The following is a 24,359-nucleotide window of genomic DNA, read 5'->3' on the forward strand; positions in this document are numbered from 1 at the left end:
TTGAGGCCTAAGATATAGCAGTAACTGTATTAAACGTACTAGCAATGACTTTTGAGGAATTATTGATTCAAAACTTTCTATCGCTACACCCCTTTTCAACTATCTTAAATAGTGTACTAGCCGTAAGAGAAAGAGGTGTCGAATACGGCCACTCATCCGCTGAGCTGGCCGAAAGAAGCAAGCAAAGAGTCTTACTCTAAAGAAAAAGTCTATTCCTATTAATCCTGCAAACTATTAATCGAAGTACTTAGCACTCACAGCGAAAATTGGCGAAAATTAATTGGCGTTGCATCTACCCCAATGAATTTTTAGCTTTTCCTTAGCCCTCTTCTTTAGCACTAGCTTACTCACAGGAAGCTGGCCTAGCAGATGACTCTTAGTTAGACTGGTACTAGTTAGGATATCACATAAGGGGAATCCCATTGTAGGAGTTCTCCAAAGCCCTATCCCATATAAAAGAGAAAAGTTATATTAACGCTCTAATCCAAGAATAGATCTTATGAAAAGAAAAGAACGATCGTCAGCGGAGATCGCAATATGGAGTTTTTTAGACATAATCCCCGGCATCACAGAATTTCAGGACTTTTCTCTATTTAAAGTAGGAGATAGCCGGGTATTCCCACAGAGAAGTCTTGCTCTGGCTTGCCCAAAGCGTTGAACACAAAGAATTAAGGTTGTCTTACATACACACCGGTAGAATTTCCTTTTCTTCCGCTTTTTAAAATAGTAAGAGGAAAACTGAGTAAAATATCCTTGTCACTCCACGCCAAAAAAATCTCATGGTTTAAGTTGCAACAAAATCACTTAAAATATTAGCCATGGAATGAAGAAATAATATTTACACATTTGGACACGGTCATCTCCTAAGACTTAAAAAGAAAATTCTGAAAAGACTTGGATTTTGCTATGATATTTACTGGAAAAGCTTGTCTTCTTTAGGAAGCGTATAGGTCCTTCCCTCTAAGTATTTATCCCTTTTATGTTACTCAAACAATATATTTTTATATAAAAAATTACTAATAACATACAAAGATATCGGCTGAGTTAATACTTCGACTTAAAAATTCTGAGTCCACCGCTAAAGATATATTTTACTATCAATACATCCCTATTCCATCGCGTAAACCATTATTTAAGTGGAGGTAAGATTTTCAGTCCTTACTTTGAGCTTTGTGCTTTTGAACATTCAGCTCCTTTCAGCTTTTGAACCTTAATTATTTGTTTACTTCTTTTGCATTTTTTTGATTGGCGAAAATCATAAGTTATAAGCAAGGGAACCAAAATATAATTATATGAAGAAAGATCATAATTGTAAAACTAACTCATATAAGCAAGGGAACCAAAATTTAATTAATTATTTAGCGAATTAATTAAGAGAATATATCCTAAGCCCTATTTTTCATCACTCAATTAATTTCACCGCCTCTCTCCCTTGCGGCATAGCAAAAATTCGGAACAGTGGAAGTTACTAAGACACAAAATTCACATCTGGGAACAACAACAAAAAAAGGTACTAATATTTCTCATCTAAGAAATTTGATACAATAGCATTTTAATTTTTCAGATTTTTTCTGTTTTCCCAATAGGAGATTTGATTAATTATAGATTAGCGTTTTTTAATTTTTGGTGAGTGAAGTGCGTTTAGTTTAAAATTCCCATAAAAGATTCAGTGTTACTATTTTATGTTGTGATCACATAAAAACATAATTTTTGAGGCTCAATAGTAAATTTCATGGCAATTAAATCATAAGCCGAGATAGTTGCTCAGCATGAAGAAATTTACAGCCCTCCCTGAGTGTATTTTCTTTAGGAATTCCAACAATTCGTTTAACAGATACAAAATTGTGACCCCAATATGGCAGATATTTCAATTCCAGCAAATGACAAAAGAATATGGCGTCATCATTCGCTAGAATTGAATGTCTAAATATATATGTATTATGGATAAATTTGGTTTAGCCAACTTTAGAATCAGATCACACAAGTAGGGTATAGGTTAAGGTTATTGAACACATGAAAAATCGTTATATGATCGGTATACCTTTTTTGTTAACTTAATTGTACAATGGTGCTCCTCTTTATTCCCTTGTATTTTCTTGTATCTATTCCGGAGGTAAGGTTTATGTCCCCTTTTGTACTCTTTTGATTAATAATATACACGCTAGGATTCAAACCATTCCCACCCCTCAACACACATACCAATCATAGGAGGTGAAAGCCTGGGTTGATGACTTAATTTTAAAATAAGAAAAGATGATATCATCAATCCAATTAATCTTTAACAAATTAGTATTACGCTTGATAACAAATCTCAAACTAAATTCATTCTAATATTGTGACATCCTTTGATGATCTTGCAGCCTAACAAGAAGATGGAAATATCAATACAAAGGGAAAGTAGTACAGAGGAGGACAAAGGGAATGCAAATAATGACATTATGAGGCATGACTGCTTCCTAATTTTTTTGTTAAATTTATTTTATAAAAGGGGTATCTAGATCAGCTTGTGTGCCTTGTCGCGGAACTGTTTTTCTGAAGGTTCGGCGAGGGCAGCAAAGTAAGCCTGACTGCTACCTAGCTTCAGCCCTTAGACAATAATTAGCACAATCGTGCTAAAGCGATGGCAATCACACGAAACAAGCAAGAAAGCTTTGAAATAAAGAGACTCGAATTTGGGAGGCAAGTGCCAATTTTCTGTTGTGTTTATTCAATATCTGATGCCTTACAAAGAATGAAAACAAAGCCTATTTATAGAACTAAAATGGCTGTTTTCATTCTTTGTAAGGCATCAGATATTGAATAAACACAACAGAAAATTGGCACTTGCCTCCCAAATTCGAGTCTCTTTATTTCAAAGCTTTCTTGCTTGTTTCGTGTGATTGCCATCGCTTTAGCACGATTGTGCTAATTATTGTCTAAGGGCTGAAGCTAGGTAGCAGTCAGGCTTACTTTGCTGCCCTCGCCGAACCTTCAGAAAAACAGTTCCGCGACAAGGCACACAAGCTGATCTAGATACCCCTTTTATAAAATAAATTTAACAAAAAAATTAGGAAGCAGTCATGCCTCATAATGTCCTATAGGGTTTTTGGGTGGGAAGCAAAAAAAATTGAAGAGGGGCTTTAGCTTTAAAACAAGGCAGAATATCTTGACAGACACCTCTACTTGTTTGTTCTAACATTCCGACTAACTGAAGGAAAAAAATACAAGAATCAATGACAATAAGATGAGACAGAAATCATATTGACAAGTCAAAAAAAGCCAAACTGTGATCCATATGTATGAAATCTATTGCACTTTTAAGTTTTTCCTTCTCCTTTCTTGACCTTTTCCTTCTCCTTTCTTGACCTTTTGTAGGACCGTTAATCTTCATCATTGTTAATACAAGTCACACCTTCCCGTAGCGGTAGTTTTAATTTTAGTAGAGTATCTTTCTATTCTTAGATTGATATCACTCTTTCGCTTCAGTTTTCTTAAATCATCTTTCTCTTTAGCCGAGGGTCTAATGAAAACAATCTCTCTACCCTCCCAGGGTAGGGGTAAGGTTTGTGACTGTGTACACCCTACCCTCCCCATACCCCGTATGGGAAAATCAGCAATAGCATTTATCAGGAAAAATCATGTAAAGTTAACAACATATGAACTAACAAAGCTATTATACAAGCAAATAAAAGACCTGATAAGTACAGCTAGTATATGCCTTGTATGTTTGATTAATTAAGAATCATTCCTGCTTGGTGACCACCTGTCATATCCATGAGATCGTGCATTACGTGCTCGACGACATTCTTCTCTGCACGTTGAAGTTTCATCAGATGAATGATCACGACTGGGGGATCTCATGTCATGCCTGTCTCTGCTACTCTTTTGGCGCTTGCGAGAATGTCTGCTTCTGTCCATTGAACTCCTATCGGATGAATGATCATGACTGGGGGACCTTAAATCATGTCGTTTCCTTCCACGTGTTATCTGCCTATGAGCTAAATCTTCCTTGTCCACAGACCTCTCACGTCTTCCAGATGGGTGCGCTCGACTTGGAGATCTCTCCAATCGATTAGAATGCTTGCTTCCTTTATCGTGCTTGTGAGAAGAGTCTCTAGCGTCCTCCATGCTCCTTTCTTGTCTAGGTGGCGATGGAACCTACACGGTTTAGTTCAAGTCATCAGCATCGCTAAAAGAAGGATAATTTTCATTTTACATGCGGTATCCCAGGCATTATTCTCATTTTGACTTAAACCAGTATTTCTCCTGAGGGTTAAAAATCACTTATATGTATCAAACTATTTTAGTCAGTGAACTTGACAGCCATGGCCCATGGATGATAGTAAGAGCAAAACAATAGGAGAGGAAACCGTAATAAGCCCTTAATGCAATATTATTAGCGACAGAACTTAGCTAACTGATACATTGACCAAAACTAATGTTTCAGTTACTTTAAAGTGAACATGAACGATACAGATCTCAAAAGGTCACATGTGTTCTTCCCAAAATAACATGTGCAATAAATGGGATACCTGAAACCGTGACATGTATCTTCCTTCTGGAGGAGGTGGTATACCAAGCCTCTTTAGATCATCCAACGGAATTTGTCGGCTGTTCCCAGGAGCATTCCGAATTTAGTGTAAAATACATATAAAGAATGTAGCATGGAAGAGAGTGATAGGAGAATGTTTTCAACACAATACCCTGCAGAAAGCTAAGGCTTAAGTCTCTGTTCAGATATATAGAACGTTTACATATTTATTGTTTATCTCAATAAAATGTGTTTCCTTCGGTTAAAGCACACTACATTCTTCACACCCTAGAATACCAGTATTCAACCACAAAAGAGAAGATTGACAGAAAACAAACTGAGAGAGACATTGGGATTAATAGCTAGGTTTGGTTACCTCAGATCTGGTGAACACACCACCAAATTAAAGGGACAAGCGAATAAGTATTAAAGGAGATACGTTAATCTGAGGCCGGGATCTCTCACTCTCACTACAGCGGCCAAAGAGCACAATCACGCAGGACTTCTATTGCAGGAGATGATCTTGATGATGGAGAGCAGATGGATGGAGATATCGGGGCTTTTAGGTAGAGCAGAATATTAGCGAGGATGATTTGCAGATAACTCTAAAAACATCTCAGATTTGGTCTCTGAATCAAGCATTATTTGATATGCTGTGTCTTCAGAAACTTCTGAAAACTTTCCTTTTGTGGCATGAGTTTAAACATTTCAAAGCAAAAACTGGAAAATGGAGCATTCCTAGCAACTAAACTATCAGAGAAGCTTATTTTCTCCCCCACAACGATAAGCAGATCACAGTAAAGGTGGCGGAAGAGATGTGTAACGCAAGGATCATTAAGCAGCTAACATAGCTTGGTTCTAGTTGAAGTTGCTCATGTCTTGAGTACTAGGTGGATGCACAGCAACATGTTTATTCAATTTTCTTAATTATGCCATCAGAACTCCTAGATGCATATTACTTATGGAACTAAAGGGGCTTCAACTGGTAGAGAAAGCATCGCCAACAATGTGATACTTTTAGTTGAGCTGAACTGCATTGAAATGACTAAACTAATGGAGTAACTTCAGCTCTGTTAAATTTCAAATGGCACAAAAGGCAAATCTTATGAGTCTAACAAAGATTCTGTTAGAGCCATTGCAGTCTTTCGGCAGGATACAGCGTTCCAGGCAAGGAGGAGTTGGAGGTTATTAGCGACAGGAAAAACAAAGAAGGCAGAGTATAAGATGAAGGGCCGTCCTCCTATTTGTGCGAGGAGCAAAAGTTTCATTTTTGCAGGCCAACCCGGCGAGATTGTAATCCCCTTCCCCTTCTCGCCCTCTTCGACCAAATCTACGATATATCAGAAGAAAATATTAATCCAGTTCGACACACAAAAAACTTCCAGCTGGAGATAAATTTATCCTGCCTAATCTAGTCCAGTATCCAGCAATAATCATTTGTTAAGAAGAAGCCATTCAGTAGCAAGATAGAGAATTGGGTTAGGCAGAATTTAATTTATCCTACATTTGGTAACATTCAAAAATCAGACTGAATTAATTTTGCCAGATTACTACAGGATTACGCTATCTGAGGAGGGGCTACTATTTATTTGGGATTACAATCTCACCGGATAAGCTCCAAAAAGTCCTCGCCCTCAAATATAATAGAGGTAAGGGCACAAGCATACTCATTACTCTCATCATTATTTCTTCACCTGCTTCCCCTTTACTTCCTCTTCTTCCACACAGGTTATCTCTGCAAACTGTGTGAGTTTCTAGGTCTCGTGTGTGTGTTCTTCTCTCCCTTTTCCTCTTGTTTAATGCTGCCCCACCCCCTGTCAGCATATTCACAAATCTGATTCAATTCCTTCTTCCCCTCCAAGTCTTTTGTACTATTTTTGTTGAAATCTTGAGTGACATTTGGACAGATATATTAAAAGAGGGTCTTTTAATCTTTCTTTTCTTTCTTCTCATTTTCCTTTATTTTTCATTTTGAGTGCAAATATGTGGAGAACTGTTGTGATTGTTGTAACTTAAAATTTATTGAATGTTGCTATGTTGCTGTAACTTGCTTTTGACTACTTAACTTATTTTATCTGTATCACTGCCTTTAATTTTTTCATTTTAATGAACAAAAATTTGGATGACTGGGATGCTATCTGGGTAAGGAAAATCGATCTAGTGAATTTTTCACTTGAAAGGATGAAATGTATTCCAAGAGCACTTTGGAACCAGAAATGCCATGGCAAATAAAAAGAAGACTGACGCAGGATAAAGACATAATCCTATTCATGCTTTTCATCATTTCATACCGAGGGATAAGAATCCTGGGATATTTCCTTTTGAACCCAACTGAAGGAAGACATGCAGTTATTCTCAGCAAAGCCAACCAAAGTAGTAAATGAGTTACTGGCATTCCATCAGTCACTTGGATCAAACTAGTAAAGAGTAATAAATGTTATAAGCTTAACTTGTAAGGCCGAACTAGTAAAGAGTAGAGTCCAAGTCTGAATGATGATACAAACTAAACTTCCTCAAAAGTCATATAATTTTTTTTTTAACACAATCCTCCTATTTCATGATTAGGAATGAAATTCTCCTACAACCCAAAAGGCATGTTAGTCCGTGTTTAAACAAGATTAAAGGTTTTCTCTTACCAAATATTTGAAGGACTGAGTAAGACAAGTGGAAAAGGATTCTGATGGAAATCAAAACTTTGACCTAGTAACTGTATAATGCTCACCGAACAAAATTAAACAAAATTAACACCATAAACATGCTTATCTTCACAACTCAAAAAGAAAATAAATGAGAAAAATGCAAGGACAACTCCAAAGCGTGCAAAAATGTGAGACAATCCTCCAATTCTCTTTAATTACTGAATACTTACAGTGGAGCACGAAACGGTCTTTCACGACCTCCAAAACGAAGCTGTCCTGATTCCTTCTTACCGCCAAGACCGCCTCCTGTAAAAGAGAATGACTTTAATATAGTAGGTTCATATAGCAAATTAAAGCTTCGAGAAGAAGGATATCAGACAAATGTCACTAACCTAGCCTTCTCGGAATCCAGCCTGGCATTAATCGTTGCCTATTGTAGTCAACTATAATTTCAGAATCATCAATAAACTTATGGTGAGCATCCTGCGGTTTGTGAACGATAAATAAATAAAATTATGCCATGAGTTTGCTTCACTTGGTAGAATGGGAAACAGAACCTAGACAAATTTAATTGCTTCTTTGTTTTAAGGACAATGACTCCTATTCCTTATGTAAACAGTAGGTATTTAAACAAGCGTTAATTCATTGCATTCACAAAATATAGTTCAGCTAGAACAAATTGCAGCCTTGAATAATCAGTTCCGAGCCTAGCAAACTCCTTCTCATGATCATGGACACAACGGGCTCTTAAACTATTGAAGATTCAACAGTTATTAACCAGCATGATCTTGCAAAATCACAATTCATCGGCACCTAAGTTTGGCAGCTCACACCCTTTCTTGTTTTTCTGCAACTAAAAAGGTCGTAGAGATCTGCTTGTTTAAAAATCTAGTACAGGTCATTAAAGAAGGGTTTTCCCATAATTATTTGATCCAACAACCCAGTGGAATCCCACAAGTGGGGTCTGGGGAGGGTAGTGTGTACGCAGACCTTACCCCTACCTATGAAGGTGGAGAGGTTGTTTCCGAAAGACCCTCGGCTCAAGAACGTTTTAAAAAAAAAAGAAGTATCAAGCACTATTAAAGAGAACAAATTACCTTATATGCTCGCCGCATCTCCCTATCTGATTCAAATTCAACAAATGCATAACCACGTGAAGCACCCGTTACTGCAAAAGCAACACCATATGAGAGAAATTTTAACTCAATTCTTCAAAAGGCAAATATCTTTTCTTTTAACAGTAAGTGGTACATATCAGCACAATTTCTATGATTTTCAAATATGCATTAAACCTCCACAAAAGGACACCCGAAATACAACATAAGCAAGTTGTAATTTTGGATGAAAGAGCTAGTACCAATGTGTCTGACAATTCTTACATTCTTCACCCTTCCATATTTGTTCATTTCCTGTTAATAAACGCAACCCAAAATCAGGTAATAACAAAGAATTGAATCACCAACTAGCCAAAAGCAAACAACAAGAACAACAGAACTGCACAAGAGTAACAAAGAGAGACACAAGAAATAGGAAAATGGTCAAATTTACCATGTATTATTCTAAATCGAGCAACTTTGCCCTCTGTTAATCTTTAGGTCTAATATGACCCCCGCTGTTAGGAAAAATCTTGTTTTTCCCATTAACCCCAGATGTAGCTCCAACCCGAGGGTATTTTTAAACCACAACCAAAAGTTAAAGAGTATATTTAGATCAATTTTTCTCGAACAATTTGACACTTGAGGTTCACCTATTTCAAGCTAGAGCTTCATTAATCGCAGGATCACAATTTGCTAACATCAAAGGGTACGAATGAACCAAAATTTTAAATAAACAAAACTAGAGCAAATTCCCATAGTATAAGATAAATTATTATAAGCTTATCAGAAAGATATAAACCTTAACACCAATTAGGCAATAAGCAAACAGCAAGAACAAAAGAACGGCACAAGAGTAACCTAGAATAAATGGTAAATAATCCACTATAACATGTTAAAATTACACTGATGGCGGTGTAAAAAGTTCACTACAGTGTAGTGTTGGTGTATATAACTTAAATCTAAAAAATATAACCTTTACACCCAAACTTATATTGAGGGGGGGAAAACAGAAAAGCCAACCTGGCGAAGGGAATATTCAGTGGTAAATAACCCGCTATAACATGTTACAATTACAGTGATGGTGTAAAAAGTACATTACAGTGTTCCTATATATAACTTAAATCCAAAAATATATAGTATAACTTTTATACCCAAACTTATAATGAAAAAAACCCAGAAAAGCAAACCTGGCAAAGGTTATGTTCAGTGGTAAAATGAGACAAATGACCAACAAAGAGTGTACAATACGGGTCACCAATAGCCTTCGGGTCACCAAACGGGTCATCTGAAAACAACAATGGCAAATGAAGTAATAATGAAACTATCAAGGGTAAAACAAAGCAGGATTTTTACGAGCTAGAATGAGTATAATACTAACACAAGCCGGCATTAGAGCAGAGAAGAGCTCTGTAAATGGCGTTATCGTGAGGAAGAATATCAGTTCCATCAATGCTTCCAGCTTGAATTGGATGGTATATAGAAGCATAGAATACTGAGTTTAGATTTCCCCCATCTGAAGACCTCCTTTCGCTGTTGTAATCTTCTCGACCCATTTCTTCATCAAATTGCTATGGCCTTGGGAATCAAACTTTAAGGGATTAAAATTGGCACACACGTGTTTTGGGGCCTATTTGGAATTACAAATAGTTGATGACATTATGTTTTATTAGATGGCATGGTATCGGCTGGGCTTCCAACCACTCACGGGCTTTAATGGCCCTTTTTAGGGAATCTTATACAACAACCCAGTAAAATCCCATTAATGGGGTCTAAAATCCCATTAATGGGGTCTGGGGAGGGTAGTGTGTACGCAGACCTTACACCTACCCCGAAGGAGTAGAGAGGTTGTTTCCGAAAGACCCTCAGCTCAAAAAAAAAACAAAGACAAAGACAAAGACAAAGAACAAAGAACAAAGACAAAGACTTACCAAATAAATCTTATACAAATGTCCCAAATAAATCTCAACTTACCAACCTCTAGCCATCAATCATAGACTTACCAAAACTAGTCAAACACATAAAAATTGAAAACCTAAATAAATAATGTTCTTTCTCCCCAAGAATCACACGCAAAGATCTACTTCCATATTTTTAAGCGTGATCAACAATATTAGATGCAAGACGGGAAGAAATTTTCATGGATGAGGTAGCAAATTAGGTAATTAAAATACAAAAAAAAAAATACATACAAGATTCCAAAAATCTAAGCAAAAAAGGACCTTTTTCAATGGGTATGGTTGAAATTCATTGAAAACATATAGATGAGTCAATATATAAAATTTGATAAAGATTAGAGGTGATTTGGACTGATTTGGTATCAAAATTCGTATCTAAAATCGCGTTCCAAAAATATCTTCTGCGACACATGTATCAAATATGTATCCCACGTATCTCACACACAGGTATACATGTGATACACATTTGATACAAATATGATACATAAGTGATACACAAATGATACACAATGTGATACACATATCATTTTTTTTCATGTTCATCTTCTACTTCGAGTTTTCAATTCAAACGATACACATCATTTTTTTCATGTTCATCTTCTACTTCGAGTTTTCAATTCAAACCACCTCAAAACTCTACCAAATCATCTCAAAACCGAGATTCAAGCTCTTTAAGATGTACCCAATCTATTCTAATAACACTCACTCAAAAGAAAGTAAAAAATTGACCCTTTTTGGCTACAAATAGCTAATTGGCTAATATTGGTAATATTTGGCTAATATTAATAATATTTTATAATAATTTATCTTATACTATGGGAATTTGCTCTAGTTTTGTTTATTTAAAATTTTGGTTCATTCGTACCCTTTGATGTTAGCATATTGTGATCTTGCGATTAATGCAGCTCTAGCTTGAAATAGGTGAAACTCAAGTGTCAAATTCTTCGAGAAAAATTGATCTAAATTTACCCTTTAACTTTTGGTTGTGGTTTAAAAATACCCTCGGGTTGGAGCTACATCTGGGGTCAATGGGAAAAACAAGACTTTTCCTAACAGTGGGGTGATATTAGACCTAAAGACTAGCGGAGGGCAAAGTTGCTCGATTTAGAATAATACATGGTAAATTTGACCATTTTCCTATGTCTTGTGTCTTTCTTTGTTACTCTTGTGCAGTTATGTTATTCTTGTTGTTTGCTTATTGCCTAGTTGGTGTTATTGATTTTGGGTTGCGTTTATTAACATGAACTGAACAAATATGGAAGGGTGAAGAACATAAGAATTGTCACACACGTTGGTACTAACTATTTCTTTCAAAATTAGAACTTGCTTATGTTGCATTTTGCGTATCCTTTTGTGGAGGTTTAATGCATATTTGAAAATCATAGAAAGTGTGCCGATATGTACCACGTAGTGTAAAAAGATAAGATATTTACTTTTTGAAGAATTTATATGTACCATATGGTGTTGCTTTTGCAGTAATGGGCGCTTCACGTGGTTATGTGTTTGTTGAATTTGAATCAGATATGGAGATGCAGCGAGCATATAAGGTAATTTGTTCTCTTTAATAGTGCTTGATACTTATTTCCTGATTTTGTGATTTTTTTAGGATGCTAGCAAATCTTTTTTCTACATAATGCACATAGTTGGAAAACGCAGCTAGGGATTTGACTCTGTTTATGGTCCGTGAACACAGAAGACCGGGTAAGAAATTCTGTTAACCCGAGAGAACCAAGTTACGTGGTTTTAGCACGGTCGCTCAACTATTAATAATTGGCCTAATTATCTGATTTATACACGTTTTAAGACTTATGTCCATTTTTACTTTCTAACCGCTTTTAATTAAATATTTAACCGCTTTTAGTATTTATGGAATTTATTTCAACAAGTCGCGATGTTGCGCACTCGTTTGTTTTTGTACATATTGCGAATCGCGCCGCGTGAAACGCACCCGCAATATACAACACGTTTGTTTTATTGTTATTTGAAGTTATGGTCGAGTCGCGTGAAACGCGCACTCGAATTGGGGATTATGTATCATGACTATGTCACGGGAACCGTGCCCATAGTCACAATGATTTAGTATTAATCACGCCTAAAGCAAGCTACGATGTTCATGAATTAATAATTTTCCTAACATTTGAGATCAATGTGAGGCCATGAATTATGGATAGGAGTGTGAGGCAGTATGGATTGGATCGTTAAGTTGTTCATAAGATTGATTGCATTATGCCTTGGTTAAAGGCTAATATTCTTACTTTACAATATCTAAGAAGTCGCGAATTAAAACTAATCTGAAAGTTTGCTTAAAGTTAATATCAGGCCATTGGCTTTTAAACTAAAAAATCTTCTGCCGAAGCTAAATGAAATGGATTGAATGGAATAACAAAACCAAATATGGAATCAAATGCTGGAACTAGCAAACCATAACCCATTTAATTACATAACTGAAAACTTACTGATTTACCTTACTTATGGATTTATATCCTAACTACAATAGCATTCAGGATCTAAAGCTACAACAGTAATCAATTCATAGTAAATAGAGCCGACATATGTAATGATAATATGCTGCTAGTTTTCACAACAAATCACCACGAAACTAATTCACTGCTTATTCTAGCTTTTCTTCAGAGTTAGTAACTTAAATGCATGTTCATGATGCATTCACATTTTTATCCTCAAGGAATGAACATTTCAGTAATAAACAAACCAATTCAAAACTCTAGTGAATTCACTAAGTGCTCAATTAACAGTACAGATGCCAAACATGATGATATTCAGCCACTAACATGCTGGGTTTATAACAAAACAGCAGCAGCAAAATCCAAACTAATTAATGACTAACTCCAGTTTTTTTTTAAAAAAACTTATCAACAGATAGAAACAAGCAGGCAGATCTGGTAGTCAAAACATCCGGATTCCACAAAATTTAGCATGTTCATAGAATTAGCACTCAAATATTCATTCATAATCAAATAAGAGGACAATAGGAATAGGCAGACTCGCCTAAACATTGCAGAACAGCAATAGACGGCCAATTAAAAATCTAGAATGAGGAATGGAGCTACTCAACTATCGCAACAGTATCAACGAACAACCCTTTAAGAACTCGATTTGACCTTGAAAACCGATTGGATTCGTCTAAACAAATCGGCAGAGAATGAGATTTTTTCACAACCCCTGGGTTTTTTTTCAAATCTTTTCTTTGTTTGAGAAGCTCGCTTGAGGAGGGAGGTGGAAGTGAGTGGCTGCTCGAGAGAGAAGAAGAAGAAGATGAGGGAGGCGGCTAGGGTTTTTTGTTTTGAGAGAGGGGTCTCGTTTTTTTAGAGGAGAGCTCCAAGAGAGCTGTTAGGGTTCGTCCAAAGGGGGGGAATCCGTCTTTCTTTTTAGGGAATTGGGGAGATGGGTGTTTTAACGGGAAAGTTTCATAAGTGGGCAATATTTAAGAAGTAATTATATTTATACCAACCTAGTAGGGCTACTTAATAAACAAAGATGGCAATAAAGTAATTATAAAATTAGGAGAAACGTATCCGCATATCTCGCCCACTCAACCCCATTAACTATTTTCCTATTTTATCGATAAATATCCGACAAAAAGGACCAGGAGATTATTTGGTTGAGCTTATAAGCTAGAAGCTAGTTTAACTAGCTTATAAGCATCTTTTGGCTTATTTACGCGTTTGGTAAATACCCAAAGTATTTATAAGTTAAAATAAGTCATAAGTTGGTCACCCCCAACCTATGACTTTTTAGCTTATAAGCACTTTTAGTTTGATCAAGGCTTTTACTAGTTTATCCTTAATAATATTTTCTAATTCATAAAATATTTTTCCCAAAATAAATTTTCTAACTTTCTTTTCATTCCATATTCATTGTTCATCTTTTTCTTTACAAAGAAACTTTTTAATTTATAATCTTTTGTAAAATTTTTAAGGATATTTGGGTCATTTTATAAAAAAAATAATTTATCAGCACTTTTCTACCAAACACATCAACTTTTTATTATCAGTTTCAGCACGTCTATCCAAACACGTAAACGCTTATTTAAAAAATCAGCTTCAGCACTTAAAAATATTTTTCAGCACTTCAAGCTTATTAACTATTTACAATCAGCTAATCCAAACGGGCTCTAGATCCCCTTGTTGCCTTTGGCACAGTACATCACAATGGACACTTGCATATGGCTGTAATATTTGTCTAAGTTTATGTGTTATCTTATGTTATATACATTATATAAATAGTAATATAATGTGTATTTAAGTGTGAATGTAAAGATATATAAATTTTTTGTGAATATAAAGATATATAAATTAAAAATACATGATATATAAACTGTATAATCATATTTATAATGTGTATATAAGTGTGAATCAAAGTATATAAATTAAACATACTTGTTATTTAAGTTAAAATATCACATCCTACAATATAAAAATACACTGTATATATACTAGGAAAAATATACGGTATATAATATGAATTATATGATTTATACAAATATAATTTCTTAAAAATTATTATAAATTATACTAGATATATGCATGGTATATAATATGTCAATTTTGTATTCTTTAATTCATCACTTTTAAAAACTATAATGAATGAAGACTTGGTAAAAAAGTAAAAGATGAACAATAAAAGGCAGCTACTGGAATGTTCACATGAGAATAGCAGCTATTCAAATTTGTTCCATCCCTATTTCATATGAGAATAGCTCTATTTTCCTTATATTTTTCTTCTTCTTATTTTCCTTTTTTCTTTGTTTTCCAAAATAATGCCTCTTGCTATAATAATACTATCATAAGCAACTGCGATATTATGATGGTTATATATTATATAATTATGGTATCATGTGTATTTAAGTGTGAATCAAGATAAATATAAATTAACAATACCAAATCCTATAATTCACAAAAACTACATGGTATATATATGAACTATAATTATGATTTATACAGCAAACAAGATTTTAAAAACATTAATAATTATACAAGGAATATTTATGGTATATAATATATTCATTATATATTTATGAAATAATTTTGGCATATAGCATATCTAATAAAAAGTTATTTTATTATATAAATGATATGTTAATGGTATAAAGTATATGTGTTTGCGCATGTTTGTTTTAGCTAGAACATATTTGTTTACCCGAAAAATCGGATATAGTTGAATTTATAAGTAGTTCTAAGGATGTGGATATAGCCTGACATAAATCGTCCGTGAAAGTGGAAATGTTTGGATTCTTGGCTATAGAAATGAGATATAAATTATTGAACTAAAAGAATGAGTATGTTGAGTAACAAGCTTAAGAGATTTATTCTTCAATAAATAGAAGTAGTCTTTTCTTACAATGTGTCCCTCCCCCCGTGCTTATAAGGATTTATAATAGAGGAATCTTACTTTATTTATAATAAAAAATATATAGTGGAGAACCCATGATGAATTGTCTCCTCCTCGATTCCTGCCAATATTTCCTCCCCTTGTCTGCGAGCTCGATACTGGCTCGAGCCCGGTATTGGATCGAGCCCTCGTCCTTGAGTTCGAGTTCGACATTCAGGGTGGGTGTCAATCGATTTGTGAATCTCCGATAACCTTCTCTTTGCCATGCGGTTCGATTTGGTCATGGGCTTGATAATGAACCCGAGCCGATTTCTCGATCGGTCTTGGAGCTCGAGGCTTGTATGTACTATCCTCGGAACTCGTCTCAATCTCTCACTTCGATCGCTTACCATTCGAAAACGTACGGAGGCCGAAATCTATTTCGACCGTATACAGATAGTCCCATCGTTTCTCAGGAAGAATGTGGTAAGAAGCGATATGATTTTCGACGGATTATAAGCTGACGTTTTCATTGGGCTCGAGCGTAACGTATGTGATAGTTGTCCCGTCGATTTAGTCTTTCAAGGTATTTAATATACGTCAGATGGTGGCCGGCCACCGCTGGTACTTAACCGTCACGGTATAAACCTATAAATAGCCCTTCCATTTATCATTTACCACTTTTACATCTTCAAACTCCCAAATTTTCTTACTCTTTTTGCCTCTATTTCGCTGCTTGCGGAGCCACCTTCATCAGCGTTTGGCACCATCAACCTTTCATCTTCCTTCGCTTTTCTTTCTCTTACACTAATGGCAAAAACTTCAAAAACCGTACCTCGGAGGGAGAAAACTTCCTCTTTACGGCCGGCCGGTGATAAGGTGCCGGTGAAGCCGCCTCCCCATGAGTACGTTCCTGGCCCATGTACTCTGAAGATCGATTTTAAGGTTGAAAATCCTTCGTCTGTTCCGGGCCTATGTGAGCATGTGTCGATGTACATGTGCTCGATAATATAGGGCCATCTCGAGGTTGTGAGGAAATATTGCAACTGGGGTTCCGAGTTTGTGTTGCAAATTCCCTCCCCCGAAGAGAGCGTCATTACTCATGTGGAGGGATTTTTAAGTGTTTATACTTACCCCTTCACGTTGGGTCACGTCGACCCAGTGAGCATTGATTTTTGCAAAAGATATCAGGCCACCCTCGGTCAAATTCATCCATCTCTATGGCGTATAGTAACCTTACTTCGCTTCTTCTCCAACAAGCCCGGGGGGTGGATTTTACCCTAAATCACCTCATATGATTGTATCGGCCTCAGATCTTTCGAGGACTGATCAAGATTCATCGTCGGGCATCGAAAGCTTTGATGTCGAGCATCGACGAAGACAAGGATCGGGGTTGGATGGGCCGTTATATTCGGGTGAGGACCCATGACCTCATTCCATAAGAGAAGATGTCGTTCCCCGAGGAATGGAACTTCGACTGTAAGTGGTTTTCATAAGGCGTTGCTTTTTGTATCTTTCTTCGATTCTATGTGACATCTTTTTCCGATATACAACTACCTCTTGGATGTCGCAAGCGGTATCCGGCCTTGAGGATTGAGTTCGGAAGTTAGCCTTGACTTCCTCTTATGCGAACGCACTTGGCGTGATTTGGCAAAAGGTATATTGGAGGCCAAGAATCACGGTAAGGGTCACTTCTCGTGTTCTTCGAAATATTTTTTATGCTCCATTTGTTACCGATTTCCTTTCATGCAGGTGTAAACAAGGATGTCATTTTGAGGCCTTCAAGTGGTGAGAAAGGAACCAAGTCCCCGGTCCCGAAACTGGGGAAAGATAAGAAGAGAAAAATTATCTCTCGGTCAGAGGACCCCAAGCCCAAAACTCGAAGGGTGAGGAGGAAGGCAATCATTCTTTCGACGGACTCGGTCCAACGATTGAGAGAAGTAGAAGAAGATGATGATGATGATGATGCCTCGGCTTTGGTGATCCGATCTTTGAAAGCTATCGAGGTCGCCAGACCTTCTGAGTTGATGATGGCTATACCGGTCGGGGTTGGTTCCGGTACCTCGAGTCTCGATCAGGATGCTCGATAATTGAAGACCCCCGATATGGGCGTAGGCTCTAGTGTAGGGAACCCTTTATGGGATGTCTTTACTGAAGTCGATGATGCCTTCTCTTCTCCTAGAAGAGGCCCAACGTTTTATTTCTCGGGTAATGATTTTATTGTGCTTGGTTTCTTCGTTCTTTTCTAAACTTGACTTATGTTTTTTCCCTACTATGCATGCCATTAGCAGGTTTCAAGTCGACCTCAGCTAGTGTGAGGTCGAGCTTCAGAAGATCTCGGGGGAGAGAGATTCTCTACGGCTTTTTTGCAGCCAAAAGGACGAGGCCATAAAGGACCTAAGGCTCGTGAAGAAGAGGCCGAACTAGATAAGCATATGAGCCTCGTTCTGTTAGAGTATGGTTTTGACCCAACTATGGAAGTTAACCCTTCGTTATCTCATATGCATCAAAAGGTTGAAATAATCGGGTTGCTTCGGGAAAAAGTCGATCAAATCAAGGCCGAATGTAACCGGTGGAAGGAGACTATTGACCGTCTGGCTGCAGAAAAAGAAACTATCTTGGCCAAATTATTATCGACCAATGTTCAGCTTCGAAGCGTCAAGCAAAAGGGTTCGACTCAGGCCAAGAGGATCGAGGAGCTTGAAACACGGCTTGCTGAGGCCAAGGCGGAGGTTGAGTCGTCGAAAGTCATGGCGGACATGTCCATTGTCGTATATTGGGCTAATGCCGAGGCTGCTCAAATAGAGGCAAGAGAGGCGGCGATTACTGCCAACACTCAAGCAAATTGGTTTGCCGAACTTGCTAAGTGTCGGTCTCGTAGGGAGACCCTCGAGTAGATACACGCTCGAGGTTTCGACCTTGCTGAAGAGATAAAAATGGCTAAAGAGCTCGAAGCTGAAGCTAAAGCCTTGTCTTATGATGGCGATGATGATGGTGATGATAATGGTAGCAAGATCCGGTCCGAAGATGGGGGGAGCCCGGTGGAGAAGAGACCGCTCTCGATGATAACCCAGAAGCTTAGCCCTTAGCTTCTTCTATGTTGCATTCATTTATGTAAACCACCCTTGTATATCTATACAAATATCTTTTTCTTTTACTGCCTTGCTTCGTGAAGATTCATGCCTTGCGGATGTTTTTATGAGAATTTAGGTCCCACAGGCTTAGTGGTCGAGTGGGTGCTTGCCCGAACTCGAAAAATAAAAGTAGCCCACAAGTTTAGTAGTCGAGTGAACGTTTGAACTCGAAGCAAGATAGCCTTTAGGCTTTGATAAGTGAGTGAGTGATTGTTTCGAACTCGAACTCAAAGTATATTAGCCCGTAGACTTTTACGATCGAGTGAGTGATTGATCGGACTCGAAGTAAGATAGCCCTTAGGCTTTTAATAATTGAGCGAGTGATTGTTTCGAACTCGAACTCAGAATATCTTAGTCCGTAGGCTTTTTATGATCGAGTGAGTGATTGTTTCGAACTCGAACTCAGATAGCCTTTAGGCTTTAATTTGAGTAAGTGATTGCTCGAACTCGAAGTGAGATAGCCCTTAGGCTTTAATTTAAGTGAGTGATTGTTTCAAACTCAAACTTAGAATATCTTAGCCCGTATGCCTTTTATGACCGAGTGAGTAGTTGCTCGAACTCAAAGTGAGATAGCCCTTAGGCTTTAATTTGAGTGAGTGATTGTTTCGAACTCGAACTCAGAATATCTTAGCCTGTAGGCCTTTTAAGACCGAGTGAGTGGTTGCTCGAACTCTAAGTGAGATAGCCCTTAGGCTTTAAGTAAATGATTGTTTCGAACTCGAACTCAAAATATCTTAGCCCGTAGGCCTTTTATGATCGCTTGTATCAACAATCCCTTTGATGGTGGTTGGCCTTTAAGCCTATTTGAATCATGAAGCAAGAAAATCTTTTCAAAGTGTGAGATATCTGAAAAAGAAGTTCTCCTTTATAAGTCATTATACATATGTTTGTATCTTGTGCCAGAGTTCGAGCGAAACTACGTGGGCATGGTTCGTTTTGACCATTTGGCCCTTACATTTTTCTCAATCGAGACCTTATGTGCCATGAATTTGATATGGAGAAACTTACTTGTGCCGAACTTGATTTATTCGCTTGGTAGCCCCCCAGTATTCGAGGTTGATTATGAAGGAGCCTCGGATACTATTGATTTGTCCCCGGGTAGCACATAGTTGTTGCCTCGTTAAAAACCTTATCGGAAAAAACCAATTTGGGATAAAAGCCGAGCTTGAGGGGAAAAGAGTAAAACGCGTGCTTTGAAACCAGAGGTCTTGATGTTTTTTGTCGAATTCCTGCAATGAGTTAGTGTCGAATGTACGTATATAGACGATAGGGAAAAGAATCATACCTTAACAGTAATATCATTTAGAAGCGATATGTTCCAATTGTTTGGTAACGGTTTTCCATCAATTGCTCCAAGTTTATAAGACCCTTTTCCTAACTATATCGAGGACTTGATAGGGTCCTTCCCAATTTGGGTCGAGCTTTCCTTCATTAGGATCTCGAGTGTTAACGGTGACCTTCCTTAGGACCAAGTCCCCGACCTTGAAATGGCGGATGTTGGTTCTTCTGTTGTAATACCTTTCGATTCGTTGTTTTTGTGCAGCCATTCGAACCAGTGCTACCTCTCATTTTTCATCTAATAATTCGAGGCTAGTATTTATTACCTCGTAGTTTGATTCTTCCGATGTATGTCGGAACCTTGCGCTTGGTTCCCCGACTTCGACCAGAATTAAAGCTTCGGATCCATACACTAGGGAAAATGGGGTTGCTCATGTACTGGATTTAGATATTGTCCGATATGCCCAAAGGACTTCGGGCAAAATTTCTCTCCACTTTCCTTAAGCTTCGTTCAATATTTTCTTTATGTTTTGGATGATAATCTTGTTCGTTGATTCGGCATGTCCGTTCCCGCTAGGATGATATAGTGTAGACAGTATTCTTTTTATTTTATGGTCTTCGAGGAATTTCGTCACTTTACCGCCGATAAACTGTCTACCATTTTCGCATGTTATTTCCGTTGGTATCCCAAATCGACACACGATGTGGTCCCAGATGAAATATATAACCTCTTTTTCTCTTACCTTTTCGAACGCCTGTACTTCAACCCATTTAGAGAAATAGTCAGTCATAAACATAATGAATTTAGCTTTACCTGGGTCGATAGTAGAGGGCCGACGATATCCATTCTCCATTTCATGAATGGACATGGAGAAATAACCGAATGAAGTTGTTCTCCGGGTTGGTGGATCATCGGTGCAAACCTTTGACATTTATCATATTTTCAAACGAACTCCTTAGTGTCCTTCTCCATGCTATCCCAGTAGTACCCTACTTTGATGATTTTGCGAATTAATGGTTCGGCGCCGGAGTGGTTTCCACAAGTGCCTTCATGAACCTCTCGTAAAACATAATCGGTGTCTCATGGTCCCAAACATACCGCCAATGGTCCGTTGAACGTCCTTCTATATAATGTTCTATCTTCAACCTGCGTGAATCGAGCAGCCTTGGTTCGTAGAACCCTCGATTCTTTAGGGTTCGGTGGGAGTTTTCCGTTCTTTAAATATTCAATATACTTATTCTTCCAATCCCAAGTTAAGATCGTGGAACTTATTTCGGCATTTCCATCATCGATTACAGATCTCGAGAGTTTAACGACAGTCCCCGAGTCGATCTTATCTTCCTTAACCGACGACCCCAAATTTGCGAGTGCGTCGGCCTCATAGTTTTGTTCTCGAGGCACATGTTGTAGGGTCCATTCTTTGAAACGGTGTAGAGTTACCTGTAATTTGTCCAAATACCTTTGTATCATATCTTCTCGAATCTCAAAAGTTTTGTTTACTTGGTTCACCACTAGTAAAGAGTCACATTTGGCTTCAATGACTTTTGCTCCCAGGCTTTTAGCTAGCTCGAGACCTGCAATCATGGCTTCGTACTCGGCCTCATTGTTAGTTAATCTAGTGGTTTTGATGGATTGTCTAATAATGCCACATGTGGGAGGTTTCAGTACGATGCCAAGCCCAGACCCCTTCACATTTGAAGCACCATCTGTGTAGAGAGTCCAAACCCCCGACGGCGTACCCAATTTTAACAAAAGTTCTTTTTCAACTTCGGGTACGAGGGTCGGCGTAAAATCGGCCACGAAGTTCGCTAAAATTTGGGACTTGATGGTCGTGCGGGGTTGATTCGATATCGTACCCACTGAGTTCGACGGCCCATTTGGCTAGTCGACCCGATAGTTCGGGCTTGTGCAAAATATTGCGAAGTGGGTAAGTGGTCAAAACGCATATGGGGTGACATTGAAAGTATGGTCTTAACTTTCAAGAGGCGCTTATTAGTGCAAGTGTTAATTTCTCTAAGTGAGGGTATCTAGCCTCTGCTTCCCCTAAGGTCCGACTTACATAATAAACAGAAAATTGTGTACCTTGCTCTTCTCGAATTAGGACGCCACTTAGCGCGATTTCCGATACCGCCAAGTATGAGTAAAACTTCTCATCTGTCCTCGGAGTGTGAAGTAGTGGTGGGCTCGATAGGTACCGCTTCAATTGTTTTTATGCCTGTTGGCATTCCGGGGTCCAGGCAAAATCGTTCTTCCTTTTGAGTAGGGAGAAGAATTTGTGGCTTCGATCTGATAATGTCACGACCCAAAATACTAACCTGTCGTGATGGCGCCTATCTCAATACTAAGCAAGCCGACAACATCAATAACCTATGATTTCCTTTCAATTTCAAAACGTAACGTTTAATACAATATCAAAATCTAGCAAAATCTGATACAACACTCCCAAAACCTGGTGTCACTGAATACATGAGCATCTAATTATGAATACAAGTCTGGAAAATATAGTCTATAATAGTCTGAGACCAAATACAATGAACAAAGAGATAGAGAAGGATAGACAAGGTCTGCGGAACACGACAGCTACCTCAAAATCTCCAGAAAATCAGTTGTACGAAAGAATCAACACCCGCTATGTCCGGAAACACCTAGATCTGCACACGAAGTGCAGGGTGTAGTATGAGTACAACCAACTCAGCAAGTAACAATAACAAATAAGGAACTGAAGATAGTAACGAGCTACACAGTTATGGTTCATTTCCAGTAATTCCAGCAAAAGAATAGACATGCTATCAAATCTGGCAGTTTAATGTCAAATCAATTTTTATACAGTTCCTGTTCATGTAATCTGTATATCAACAATCTTTCAGAGATTTCACAACAATGACAGATAGCAACTAAGTGCAACAACTAATGAAAATCAAGTACAATTTCTTAGGACAACAATCACTCACTGGGCTCCCAACCCTCATCACTCACTGGGCTCCCAGCCCTCATCACTCACTCTCAATGGGTACCCCCGCTCACTGGGGGTGTACAGACTCATGAGGGGCTCATACAGCCCAAGAGCTATAAGCACAAACAACTCACGTGCTGCACGGACAACTCACGTTCCATAATATAAATATCTGGATCCACACAGCCAACTCACGTGCTATACGGCCAACTCACGTGCAATAATAATATAAGGATCCGCACGACCAACTCACGCGCTGCACGGCCAACTCTGTCATAAATCTTTCCAGTTTCTTGGGCTCTCAATAATCATGAAATTAGCCCAAACAACAATGATATGATGTATCAATAATAATAACAGAGACTGAGATAAAATGTGTAAGTAAAAACTGAGACTGAGTAAATATAGTATTCAGCAGGAAATTCAACAAGTACACGACCTCTGTGGGTCCCAACAGTACTATCACATAGCCTAAGCATGATTTCTAATATGATTTACAGTCAAATTTTATCAACACATAGAGGGCATATATCTAACAACAAATTATTCAACTTTACAGTTTTTCGGGACGGACCAAGTCACAATACTCTCGGTGCACGCCCACACGCTCGTCACCTAGCATGTGCGTCACCTCCAAAATAATCACATGATACCAAAATCTGGGGTTTAATACCCTCAGGACCAGATTTAAAAATGTTACTTACCTCATCCCCGTGTATTTATTTATTCCGATATGCCCTTGCCACGAGAATTGGTCTCTGAAAGCCTCGTATCTAGACACCATTAGTTTGAATCAGTCAATACAAATTATTGTAATTAATTCCATAAGGAAAATACTAATTTTCCCAATAAAATCTGAAATTAACTCAAATATCGGCCATAGGGCCCACGTCTCGGAACCCGACAAAAGTTACAAAATATGAACGCCCATCCAACCACGAGTCCAACCATATAAATTTCACCAAAATCCGACATCAACTCGACCCTCAAATCTTCAATTAAAGTCTATGAAGATTTCTACCATTTTCAACCCAATCCTTACCTATTTGAACTTAACAATCCTTCCACAACCTTATTGGTATGTATACTTAATACTCTTAAACCCAAGAATCGTACTATAAATCACTCATTTTTACTCTAAACCCAAAATTGAAGGATTGAGGAAATAAATTTTTATCTCTTTGAAGCCCTAGCAAGATCCTTATGAAATCTTCAAACCTTGAACAAGAATTGATGGATAAATGACTAAGTCTTCACTTTCTCTCTCTAAAATGCTCTCACCTCTCTCTAAAATATCATATTTTGGCACAAAAATATGATAACCCAAAAGGTCATCTTATGTTTTAGAACTCGAATCCGCGCTCCTAAGCCTTAAAAATCTCATTTTACCATCCTCGATTTATGTGCACAGTCCGTACAGGTTTCCGGAAATCTTTTATGTTGAAAACTAATGAAAATAAGAAA

General features: G+C 37.7%; 1 protein-coding gene across 3 annotated transcripts; it reads right to left on the bottom strand.

Annotated features, from left to right (window-relative positions):
- Window positions 1-3,581: 3,581 nt before the first annotated feature.
- On the bottom strand, window positions 3,582-13,621 carry LOC107811410 (U11/U12 small nuclear ribonucleoprotein 35 kDa protein-like). Of its 3 annotated transcripts, none has more exons than XM_075229264.1 (9): window positions 13,275-13,621; window positions 9,625-9,821; window positions 9,434-9,531; window positions 8,507-8,558; window positions 8,247-8,317; window positions 7,542-7,632; window positions 7,380-7,455; window positions 4,512-4,590; window positions 3,582-4,137 (listed from the first exon to the last, which is right to left on the bottom strand). In XM_075229264.1, the coding sequence occupies exons 2-9, from the start codon at window positions 9,797-9,799 to the stop codon at window positions 3,715-3,717; spliced, it is 1,065 nt and encodes a 354-aa protein (XP_075085365.1). In that variant the 5' UTR covers window positions 9,800-9,821; window positions 13,275-13,621; the 3' UTR covers window positions 3,582-3,714. The 3 variants fall into 3 exon arrangements, with proteins under 3 accessions (XP_075085365.1, XP_075085364.1, XP_075085363.1); XM_075229263.1 differs by having other exon boundaries at window positions 13,208-13,621; XM_075229262.1 differs by having other exon boundaries at window positions 9,625-13,621.
- Window positions 13,622-24,359: the final 10,738 nt, after the last annotated feature.

This window comes from Nicotiana tabacum, chromosome 14, assembly GCF_000715075.1.
Source record: "Nicotiana tabacum cultivar K326 chromosome 14, ASM71507v2, whole genome shotgun sequence".
NCBI lineage: Eukaryota > Viridiplantae > Streptophyta > Magnoliopsida > Solanales > Solanaceae > Nicotiana > Nicotiana tabacum.

Excerpts from the sequence above, each read along its gene's own strand:
- LOC107811410 (XM_075229264.1), bottom strand. The coding sequence starts at position 9,799 with ATGGGTCGAGAAGATTACAACAGCGAAAGGAGGTCTTCAGATGGGGGA. Across the intron at positions 8,318-8,506 it reads AAGAATTGTCAGACACATTG|TAACGGGTGCTTCACGTGGT; the intron begins GTACTAGCTCTT and ends TTGCTTTTGCAG. Across the intron at positions 4,591-7,379 it reads AGACCGTTTCGTGCTCCACT|CCGACAAATTCCGTTGGATG; the intron begins GTAAGTATTCAG and ends TCCTGGGAACAG.